Source organism: Ixodes scapularis, unplaced genomic scaffold, assembly GCF_016920785.2.
Source record: "Ixodes scapularis isolate PalLabHiFi unplaced genomic scaffold, ASM1692078v2 PGA_scaffold13__105_contigs__length_92229423, whole genome shotgun sequence".
NCBI lineage: Eukaryota > Metazoa > Arthropoda > Arachnida > Ixodida > Ixodidae > Ixodes > Ixodes scapularis.
The window spans coordinates 70,850,953-70,863,114 of NW_024609839.1; the positions used below are offsets into that span (position 1 = coordinate 70,850,953).

The 12,162-nt window shown below is 47.5% G+C and overlaps 1 protein-coding gene across 1 annotated transcript in view; it reads left to right on the plus strand.

The window, feature by feature from the left end:
- LOC8026349 (fat-like cadherin-related tumor suppressor homolog) overlaps positions 1–12,162 on the plus strand; it is a 267,076-nt gene that overhangs the window by 197,297 nt on the left and 57,617 nt on the right. The window contains exons 19-24 of the mRNA XM_042289669.1: positions 86–500; positions 2,014–2,319; positions 4,854–5,062; positions 7,208–7,355; positions 9,098–10,176; positions 11,020–11,173. Of these exons, the coding sequence (XP_042145603.1) occupies positions 86–500; positions 2,014–2,319; positions 4,854–5,062; positions 7,208–7,355; positions 9,098–10,176; positions 11,020–11,173 (2,311 nt within the window). The remainder of the gene's footprint in view (positions 1–85; positions 501–2,013; positions 2,320–4,853; positions 5,063–7,207; positions 7,356–9,097; positions 10,177–11,019; positions 11,174–12,162) is intronic.

Below are 12,162 nucleotides of genomic sequence, written 5' to 3' on the forward strand. Positions count from 1 at the left end.
GGAGTTGTAAATGGCTTTCATTTTTTTAAACAAATTTAGCACTAAAACCGAGAAGCACAGCTTTGAGACCGGCCAAACGCCGCAGGTGCACGCCAGCGACAGGGACACGGGTGCCAATGCGCGTGTCCAGTACAGCCTGGAGGCTTCTGCCCTGTCCACGTTCCACATCGACCCGGTGGAGGGGGTCATCGACCTGCGCGTTCCGCTGGACCACGAGGCGCAGCCTTTGTACCACCTGGTGGTGACGGCCACGGACGCGGGCTCCCCCTCGGCGCTCAGCTCGACCGCCCACGTGTGGGTGACGGTGCTGGACATGAACGACAACCCACCAGCCTTCCCACAGCTGTCCTACAGCTGCGCAGTGAGCGAGCTGGCCCCCAGGGGGCAGTTCGTGATGAGGGTGGCGGCCTCGGACCCGGACTCTTCGGACCGGGACCGCCTGGCCTACTCCATCGTGGGTGGCAACGAGGCGCAGGCCTTCGCCATTGACCGCAAGACCGGTGAGCCGCCCCGAGCTTCTGTTTACGCGGTGTCCACCAGCCCGGAAGACCGGGAGTCGTATGGGAATTGAACGGGTGCAGAAAAATGGGGAAATTTCATTTTATTTCATTTAATTTCTTTTACCTCGAAGGCACGCATTACATGCATGCGTTATATGTGAGGGTGAAAGCAAAAAATTTGGAGAAGTCAGCCAGCAACCAAAAGTCAACCTCAACCAACATTCTGAAATTATGAAATCTGGTCCGAACCGCTAGCATTGTGTTTAGATGGAGCCTAAGCTTTCAGCAAAGGGTCCATTTTTGTGCTAAAAAAAAAGCACTGAATTTTTTTTTAGGGACTATGTGTCCTTACTTACGCCCTTTGCGAAATGTGAGTATTGACGCAGCAGTCGCGTGGTGCAAAGATGATCCCCCAACTGGCTCATTCCGTGCCTATGCTTCGTTTACCGCCGAGCTGACAGTGTGGTGGAAGCTACAGGCTCGTCCAAGCAACCAACCGCTCTCTTGTCACCGCCTGACTATACTCTCTGTGCATGGATACCATGCACAGAGAGTAAAGATGGGAGCAGAATGCACTAAAAGTAAGCGCTGACATCAGTGGTCCAGAGAGAAAGAACGAGAAAGGGAGTGACAGAAAAAAGGGGAAAGAAAGCGGACGAAAGATTAAGTGTGCTTGGTCGGCTGCTACAAGTTGAGTTGTTCGAGTCCTTGATATAATCTTTTTCTTACAATGCACGACACCGGTGTTTTTATGCAAAATAAAGCTAGAAAACAACTAGGTGCAGACCTTCAGAGTGATGTTTTGTGGCTTCTTTGTTTGTTTTAAAGTGGTACTGCAATGGAAATTCTAGCACCTATTTTATCCTCTAAATGTCAGCAACACTCAGGCCACACCACGGAGACGCCAAGTTTTTGCTCGAAAAGATACTGAAATGTTATTTAATAGTTATAAATGGAACATTGTTACGTCATTCTGAACCTAAAATGCGGCGCAGCTCCGCAAAAGTACGGCAGCAAGCTGCGTGCGCGCGAGCCCTGTTGAACCTGGCCGAACCGGATTTCCCTTTTCTCTCGCGCCTGTTCAACTCCTGCGGGGAGCAGGGAGGGGCAACTGAAACGGCCAGGTTGTAATGCGTCGCAGGAGCTCCCGAGAGGCCTCGCGTTCTTGACGTCACGTTTTAATTTCTGGCATGGTTGTGAGCATCGCCACTTGGTGGCGTCAGCGCATTAAAACCAGGTCGTTTCAGTTGCCCCTCCCTGCTCCCCGCAAAAGTTGAATACGTGTGAAAGAGAAGGTCCGGTTCAGCCAAGTTCAAAAGGGCTCGCGTGCATGCAGCTTGCCGCCATACTTTTGCGGCAAGCTGCATGCGAGCTGCAAGCTACCCTAATTGGCATCAGTCGGGGAAGTTCAGCTTCCGTTTCTCTGCGTACGCTATGCTTCCGGTGTGGCAAAAATGCACAAGAAGGTGGTGGACTCTTTCCCCTGGACTCACTTGGTGGACCCCCCGCGCAGGCATCGTGACACTGTCCAACCTGCACCAGTTCCCGCAGCAGCCAACGTACCTGCTAAACGTGTCTGTGACGGACGGCGTCTACCTGAGCCACGCCAAGGTGAAGGTGGTGGTGCTACCCTCCAACCGCCATTCGCCGGCCTTTACGCACACCGTGTACGAGGCCGCCCTGCCTGAGAACCGGGATGCCGGCTTCCCCGTGGCCACAGTCACTGCCACCGACAAGGACCGTGGCCATTTCGGGCACGTCACCTACGCCATCCGCAGCGACGACTGCGCCGCACACTTCAGGATAGACAACGCCACGGGTCTGTACTCTTTCGGGTTCTCGCTGGGAAAAGCTATGATTGAGATTCTGTTTTTGCGGGGCTTGTTTGTCTTCAAATACCAGGATGGTTTCTAGGAGATCCTTTTTTTTGCTGGTTTGGTGTCTTTTATCTTAGTTTTGTTTTTCTTTATCTTAGGTAAGCCATTTTTGTTTAGGTTATCTTAGGTTGGGCACTTTTAGTTTAGAGGGTGTTTGTGCCACTTAACGGCCGCTATGACGGGGAGAGAAAAAAAATTCCGAGGACACCTAAGCACTTTTTATGAGTTGTGAATTGGAAAGCATGAATGTCGCTCTTGCACTCCCTTAGTTTGTCTGCAGTGTAGTGGCATAAATGGCCACGTTTCTCTACTACTGAGGTTGCGGCCGCCGACGATATAGACGCCTCAGGCTCAGGCGCTGCCATGTTTCCTCGGCACCGAGATGAGCACTGCACTTCACACAGCCCGGTTAGAACACAACATTTTGGGTCGAATATTGGATATACCGTACAGCTGTATTTCTTTATTCGTTTGAAACATAAATTTCACACCTACTGTCTTTATGAAACTTGGCACACTTAGTGCACAAACTTAGTGAACATCTCACTCGCCCCCAAATATCATTGTCCAAGCATTCCTACTGTTCTAGCGACAAGCGAAACAAATTTTCTTCTGAGGCAGTGGTGCACACACTTTCCTTTAGTGAACATCTCACTCACCTCCCAATATCCTCGTCCCAGCAGTTCTACGTTTACAGCGACGAGCCAAACAAATTTTCCACTGAGAGCAGTTATGGGGGTGGCCATCTTGCTTTTCAGAAAATTGCTCCAACCCCTATTTTGACCGCAGCTAGAGAAATGACCCCTATTAACGAATCATTCAATATATCAAGTGGAGAACAGCTAGATGCCCTTCTTAGGTCTGCCCCAGCCCTCATCGCAATGTCACCCTCAACATGTCGGCTCAAAAAGCAAAAGTTCCGTCCGCGCTCGCTTCCGCCGCCACAGCTTCAAATGCGAAAAGGTGCCGCAGGCTCCTGAACACGAACACGCCTCACTGTCAAATGCCACCTCCTCCGCTAGCGGCGCTACGTGCGTTTTTCAGAGCGACCCCTATAGTTCCCGCACGGAGCGTATAAGTAAATTTCTGGAGGTACTGCAGTTAGTCCTCGGCTGTGAGACTATTAAAGTATGTGCAACTCACTGTGGGCTTTAAAAACATGCAAAAACAATAGCCGACCAGAAGCATACACCCCTTGGAAGTTCGGCCGTTATTTGTTTTGGTTTACCTCCGCACACCCTGTATAGGCTATCTTAACCAACTTAATCTAAGAGCACGTTTTAACATTTGTATGGATTATTTTAGAGAAATTTGTATATTTAGTATGCATGAATGTGGAAAATGTTTTTACAGCGAAGCTGTTATGCGCTAGGGTCTGGGAAAAAAATGCGTCCTCACGTGTCGACAGCAAACTCCCCATTGGTTGTGGCAAATATGAATAAATAAAGACAAAAGGAAAGGTCAAGTATGAATAAATAAAAACAAAAAGAGGGGGCAACCAGCGTGAGTCAGCCTTCCTTGGCACTATGAGATAGTGAGGTCCTGATCTCTTGTTATCATCTCTAAGCATCGTCCTCGAAGTCATTCTCGAGGTCGTCCGAGAGGTCGTCCTCTAGGAGTTGTCCTCAAGGTCATCCTAGAAGTCGTCCTTGAGGTCGTCCGAAAGGTCGTCCTCTAGGCGGCGTCCTCGAGGTCATCCTAGAAGTCGTCTTTGGGGTTGTCCTAGACATTGTCCTCGAGGTCGTCCTAGAAGTCGTCCTAGAGGTTGTTCTTGAGGTCGTCCGAGGTCGTTCTAAGCGTCATCCTTGAGCTCATCCTAGAAGTCGTCCCTAAGGTCGTCCTTGATGTCCTCGAGGTCGTCCTAGATATCGTCCTCTAGGCGTCATCCTCGAGGTCGTCCTAGAAGTCGTCCTTGATGTCGTCCTCTAGGCATTGTCCTAGACGTCATGAAGATAACAGCTTCACTGGTCCTCCATCTTCACGTGAGGTGGAAGGGCTCTACAATTTTTTTTCTCTGTGTGTATCTATGTAGTATGTCTATTTTTGTCTTCTACAACTTTGTGTACTTGCTGCATCTAAGAGGGGCAGAGGCCTATGTGCCTTTTGTCTCTAGCTCTCCACCAGGCTTGGCCCGCTAAAATCCAAATAAACTTGAAATTACTTCAGTCTGACGTTGGGTTTTCTTCACTAGGTCTATCTTAGATCAGGTTAATTGAACTCATGTAAGGTTATCTTAGTTCAGGTCATTTTAGGTTAGGTTAATTTATCTCAGGCTTGGTCACATTACCTTAGGTTAGGTTATCTTGGGTTAAATTAGATTATCTTAGGTTTAATTGTCTTAGGCTTTTCTATCACATGTTTCTTAGTTTGGTTAGCTTAGGTTGTGGTTATCTTGGATTACTTTAGGCTACCTTAACTTAGACTATTTTGGGTGGACTAAAGCACAGCGAGCTGAGAGGAGGTGCTCCCTGCACAGGTGAGATCTTCACGACCAAGCCCCTGGACCGGGAAACCAGGCACCTGTACCTGATCCCAGTGTCTGCAACAGACGGGGGTGGCCGCCTCGCCTTCACCATGGTCCGGGTGACCGTGACAGACGTCAACGACAATGAGCCTCAGTTCGCTGTCTCCGAGTACCGGGTGAACATCCAGGTCAACACCACCGTGGGCACCACCATACTCAAGGCGGGTGCCTCCCAAAGCATTTTAGGGGCGAAGCTCCTTAGGGTCTAGCCTTGTCCATCCGTCCGGCGTCCGTGCTCACATCGATTGCCATCCCATCTGTCTGTCATGGATGAAACGTTGCATGTAGCCGCTCAACGTCTATACAGGAGAAGGCGTTGCGGTCAAATACGTATAGAATCGCGTTAAACTTTGCATCCATTGGTTCAACGTTTATAGACGATAGGGCACTGCGGTCAAATGCTCAAATGCATGTATAACCACATTCCATACCACACATTCTCTTTCCGACATGGACCGTTGACTTAAGCGGTGGAGATGCGTTCCCGCGGCTTCTAGCGGATCCAAGCTGATCCGCTAGAAGAACCACTGGCTCTGCATTTCACCGACCCTAAAGCAGTAATAATGAAGTTGAAACGCAACCCGGAACTCAGCACTACCTATGAGCAATAAAAAAAAAAATCAGCATCATCAGCACTACCTATGAACAATAAAATCAGTATCATCAGCACCACCAGAGCTTTGCCCCAATCAACATCATTCACCACAGGGAGATGTTGTGATTTTTTCTCTTGAAACCTCGAAACTAGGAGTTTTTGAATGTCTGAATTTTCAAATATGAATAAAATATTAGGTATATTCTGTTTATATATGAAAATGTTTCATCTTTGAGTGTATAAGCTTTTTAAAAGCTTTCTGATCCTGGGAGGTTTTCATCTCAAGGCAGCTGCCTCCCAAGGCATCATTTTTTGTTGAAACTGAAAAACTAGGAATTTTTTAGAATATTTACGAAAATTTTCAGATATGAATAGAATATTTAGTAGAATATTCAGTTTATATTTAAAAAAACTTAATCTGCACATTAAAGATTTTCAAACTTTCTAATCCTGGGAAGTTTCCATCTCAAAGAAAAAAGTGATGTGAAAAAGGTACCATTTTCTGCTGAAACCTGAAACAAGTGCCTAGGTTGTTGTTTAATATGTATCAAAATTTTCAGATATGTATAGAATATTAGGTGTGTTCGATTTGTACCTGAAAACTTTAAATCTTTGCTCGTACAAGATTTTCCAACTTCCTGATCTTGGAAAGCTTCTATCCTCAAGGCAATAAGATGGTGGTGGAATGGAAAATGCACCCTTTCCGCTGAAATCTAAAAACGAGGGGTGTATGAGTAGAGACCTTTTCAGGCATGAATTCAATATTAGGAATATTCTATTTATATTTGGAAACTTGGAATTTATGGCGATGTTGCACAGGCTCCCCTGCAGAACATCATCGCGAATCAATGCACACTACATTCTGTGTTATCACTGCCTTTGTCATAATGACACAATATTGGGGCCAACATTTTTTGTTCTAGTGCCTCTCTTATTAGACCAACAGCGGTATCACTAATTCAATGGCACGCATATAATTAGCCAAATTTGTTTAACAATGGATAATAAACATTGTGAAACCATAACAGATATGTGTATCGTTTTTGGAGCTTGTAGCTGCCAATTGTTATAAGGCACTGCATAATAATAGTGCTAAAATACAAAAGAATAAAGTACTGATGCAAAGATAATGTCGGATGCTTTTGGAAGGTAACAATAAATGAAATTTGTCACACATGCCCAAAAGTAACGAAATTGAGGAATGTACTAATAAACCGACGTGCGACATATTTCATTGCTTATTTCTGGTAACTGACACAACGCTGCTCTTAATATAAAAAAGCATATGTGTGAGGTGATCAACCAAGGGGCTTCACTGGTAGTTTTACCGACTTGTCCAGACTGAATTTGACAGATGGAATCATCTGTCTACGTTGTTTGGGCAGCACTGGGAAAGTGTGCCCCAAGTACTATAGTAGGAGCAATATACTGGAACGTTTATACTTTGTGCACATGCCAGTGCTTATTCTGAGGTACTCTAATGAGTTTATTTTCGCGAGCTTAATATTTCTCAAATTTTTCAAAGTGTGAGTTTGGAGAATAATACATGGGTAACAAAATTTCACAATCTGCAGTGATATGTATGCTATGTAGTATTATTTACCACGGGCCGATATATTCGCATGCTCAATTTTTCCCGAAATTATTTAGGTTCACAAAGATTGAGTTGTTTACAGTGTTCTTTTTCTGCTTGCTTCTGTTGTCCTTCTAGGTGCGTGCCTTTGACAAGGACAAGGGAATGGCTGCCACACCCCAATACAGCATCCACGACAGTGGGTCTCTGTCCAACATCACTTCCTTGTTCAACGTGACCCACGACTCCGGAGAGGTCTATCTCAGAGCTCCACTCGAGGGGAAAGGTAAAAGAGGCAGGAAATACTCGACTCCTAAAGAACTTTTTGCTTTCAAAGGGGTGGTACAAAAATATTTGCAAACAACCTAATTTTTTCAAATCGCCTACGATTCACAAAAAATAGACCCCACAAATATGTTTCTATATGGTAGCAAATACATAGCATACAGATTTGCAAAAAAAGAGAGCCTAAAAATAATTTCAAATGTTCAGCTTTGCGAAAATCGGAGCCTGCAAAAATTCGAGTTGTTTACAATATATGTTAGGCAGAAATGCCCTGACAACCTGCGCTTGTCAATCAAGATGTTTTTTTTTTTAATTTGAGATTGAAAAAAGTATATTTGGACATATCAAGATTTGTAAGTCCACTAAATCAGGCACCTCTAAAGGTTTAATTTTATGTCAAATCTGTCGCTTACTTGCCATCCCCAAGCACCTGACTCTGAGGTCACAATCCATAAATACTGTTAGATTAAAATTAGCTTATGCATGGAGAAGTGGAAGCTCGGACACAACATTTAGGAGTTTAGCTGGGTTTTCATTTCAGTTAGATGCAGTAGTAGCGAAAGGTTTGGAAAAGAACTATTCAATATTCGATAAAAAAATATTTAGCCAAAACCCCTATTCGCTCATTCTTTCATTAACTTGAACTCATCTATTTTGAAATGTCACTTAGGTCTAAAGATTATCTTTACCTTTCGCTTGTCTCAAAAAGTTTTCAAGACTGACTTTGGATATCTCGAAATCTTGTAAACAAAAATTTAAAAAAGGATGTACAGGGTGCGGCACATAATGAACTGGTGGCCCAAACAATAATTAACCAACAAACAGCAATCGAAAAAAAAAGAAATTGCATCATTGCATGCGGGCAAGCGATAACCCACAAATAAGAAAAAGAAAGTCCTGTGTCATGAGCGCAGCAATGTGAGGAACAGCGTGTGCCTCAGAGATGTTTGTCGTCCTCAAGGTACACGCCGAGAGACATTGATCCTTTTGTACGCAAGTAACTGTTGAAAGGTGACATCTGCATGTTTTACCCGGAAACAACAAATGCTCAGGCCTGCTTTGCAACAATAATTTTAACTTATTGAGCTGGCCATACATGCACGCCGAGGTCAAACTTGCTATGTGAGCGATTATACAGCACAAAGTTATTTCACCTTAACTCAAGTTGCTAGTGTGATTTTAAGCACGCTACGCAGAGTTGCGATTAATTATTGATGTCTGGGTCAGGAGCAGAAGCATTCTCTCTGCATGCTGCAGTAGACGACACTTGCACGAATTAGATACTAAGTAAGAAACATTTACGAGTACTAAAGTTTCTCACCAGACGGGTTTAAGTTTGGGTACTACAGGCCAACTTTCAAAAGTGTTGCGTAAGATGTCAAGTTGGCCTCAAAAGTATTTAAGGTAGAATAACCTTGCAAAAAATATCTAGGTTGGAGTACTAAACACCAACTTTCGAATCTATTTTCTAAGGTACCGAGTTGCTCCCAAAAGTATTCAAGCTATAATCGGTGACAGGTTAAAAGTAAAGTGAAACTCCTCCCACCTTCTTTCCCCTTTAGCAGAGCGAACGCTGGAGAGGAGGTCGCCTCCTCTCCAGCATTTGCTCTGCTAAACTGGAACGAGGTGGAAGGAGCTTCCGCTTCACTATTAACTCGCCACTGGCTATGGAGTAACTCGAATAGTGTATCAAAGTTGGGTTCGTAGTAGACTAACGTTCGACTTTCTTCTCATTCCTGTCAGAAAACAACGCCTACCAGTTCTTTGTGCGTGTGCGCGACCACGGCACGCCCAAGCCCCTGGAAAACGTCGTCCCGGTCACCGTGGTCGTGATGCACCCCGGGGAGCTGGGACCCCGCGTCGACCTCGCCACGTCGCACTACTTCCTGCGGGAGAGCGACCCCGTGGGCACAGTCGTGCTCACGCTGAATGCCTCCCAGCCGCACGAGCACCATGGCGACCCCTCCAGCCATCAGCTGACGTACACCTTCGTGCCTGCCCCGGCGGGCTCAGACCACGAGCTCGATGCCTCGACCTTCAGCCTCGACGAGCGGGGCCGCATGATCCTTGTGGGGGAGCTGGACCGCGAGCGCCAGGCGGAGTACTACCTCGCGATCCGCGCAGAGACGGAGCTCTCTCTCGTTGCGACGGTGGACGTAACCGTGCTGGTGAACGACGAGAATGACAACGCACCCATGTTCGACTCGGCGTCCTATCGCGCCTCCGTCGCGGAGAACGCGGAGGAGGGCTGCGCGGTGGCCAAGCTGACGGCGCATGATGCCGACAGGCTGCAGAAGATCACGTACGAGTTCTATGAGGGCAACGACCCGGCCGCTGACATCTTCCGCGTCGACGCGATCACCGGGACCGTGACGACGCTGGTGGCGCTCGACCGCGAAGCGGTGCCGTCCTACAACTTCACGGTGTCCGCGCGCGACGACGGGCTGCCGCCGCGCTCCGCGACGACGTGGGTGTTCGTCGAGGTCGTGGACGTCAACGACAACGCGCCGGCGTTTGCGCGACCGCGCTATGACGCCGCTATCCTGGAGGACGCGGTGCCGGGCACCGTGATCGTGACACTGGAGACGAGTGACCCCGACGGGGTCGGGGCCGGGCTGGACCTGTACGTGGTGAGCGGGGACCCAGAAGAGCGCTTCGGGGTTCGCAGCACGGGCGAGGTGTTCGTGGGGCGGCCGCTGGACCGGGAGGCAACGGCCTCCTACTTCCTGGAGGTGGTGGCCACTGACGGTGTGTTCGTGGCCACCACCCAGTTGGCCATCGACGTGCTGGACGCCAACGACAACCCGCCTGTGTGCCTCAAGGTGGGTCCCCTCCCTAAGCTCAGGCAGTGGCGTAAACTTTGCGTTCCACTTCCGTTAAAGTGCTAGCTTTGGCAGGGCGTTCTTTCCGACACACAGTGCAGGGCGACGTTCGCACCTTCGGGGCACGAAGCACATGCCGAGTTCGTCTCGGCATACAATACGTTCTGCGGTAGCATTGCCTTTGATGCGATGGTACTGCATCAAAGGCAATGGCAAATTTTGTGTCGAAGTTTGAGTGGCCAGCTCTCGTAAATACTCTACAGGTCTTTTTGTCAGAGTTGTTCACCGAAACACAAACTCGGCAATTTGTCGAAACTTCTGCTTTGCGCTGTCGGAATGCAGGAAGTAGACATTTGCAGGGACACTGGCCGAAACACAAGCGCGCAATGTAGCTGCCGACGGAATGGGCATGACAGGGTGCATCCTTCGAAGGCCTGGGGGGCTATGTTGCGCTTTTTGCACTCCCAGGAGACTAGGGAGAGGGAAGTGACGTCAACAACGCAGAAAATGCAGATTGGATGTCGATTTTGTTTTCTTCTGTCAACATTCAATCTGCATTTGCTCTAGTCGTTGACGTCACTTCCCTCTTCCAAGTCCCTGGGAGTGCAAAAAGCACAACATAGCACCCCTCGCCCCTAGCACGTGCTCCATGCCTTTTGCTGCGCTTCTGCTGTGCACGCGTTCATGGTGCACGAGATGTCGAAGCATTGTTGAATGTAGGAAGCTTGCGCTAGGGGTGGGACAACTGAAGCTTCTCCCTGCTTTTGTTGCCTTGTTGGTGTCCATGGTGTGGATTGTACATCAGTGGCAGTAACGGTAGTGTCACCGGTGCTGCCTTTTCAGTCCAAGTACACGGAGCTTGTGTCGGAGAGCATTGCGGTGAACACATACATCCTGACGGTGGAAGCGACGGATGCAGACGAGAACAGGAATGCTCAACTGCGCTACTACCTCTCTGGCAAGGGCTCGGACGACTTCTTCATCAACTCAACCACAGGCAAGTCGAGTCAGGCTACGTCTCATCTTTGGCTTCTGCTTTGGCTTCTGCTTTGGTATCTGCTTTGGCTTCTTCTTTGGCTTGTAGAAGGCATTTGAAAAATCTTTGCCCAGAAAGTGTGTGGCAAATTAGGAATATATATAAAGTTTGCTAATATTTTATTTATTTCACCACATGGGGAGGGGATGGCTGAAGCCGAAGTGTGGGATTAGGGGTTTTGAGGAAGGGAATAGAAAGTCGCTGTGAGCTGTTGCGAACACTTGAAAAGTCTTGCTGGGGTGCTGATAGGCATCTTTGGGGGGTCATATTGCTCCTAGGTGTGGTTGCCGGTATGGGAAACTGTCCGTCAAGTAGAGGGAATCACCTCGCACCTCTCTTGCAAGGCCACTTCTACACCTGTAGTATTGTGCTAGCATGTAGGCTGGTTGGGGATCTTCTGAGATATGCTGCTAATGTATCATGATCGACATGTCAGATATCTTGAACAGCGAAGCGAAGGATTCTTCCGAGCTACGCTTTCGTGTCCTTGCCTTTGCCAGTGCCGAAGCCAAAAGTTGCCAGCAGTAGGTATTCTCAAATTCTGGCGGCCCTCAAAAGTTGGCCAGCAGAATTCTCAAATAAATAAATAAATAAACTGGCGAGATGGAGCATGTTCTTTGGTGCCCCACTAGATGGCGCTGTGCATTTGGCATGTGTTCTATTAGTATATATCTCCCCAGTCTCAGCGTTGATGTAGTAAAGCAGTGCCGAAGCTTACAGTCCTTGTAAACAATAATGCACATACTAGGAGGTGTCTGGCAAATTGTGATCTGTTGCTGATTGGCTTGTGTCTTCTAAGATAGTAATTAAACTGAAAAAAAACAAAAACAAAAACACAAAAAAACAAAACAAAAAAACTTCCTTACAGGGAATTTGGGGAACCTCTCCTGAGGGTACTCTGGAGAGCCCCCGGGTTCCTAGACGCCCTGTTTTAAAACTGGGCTTTGCTC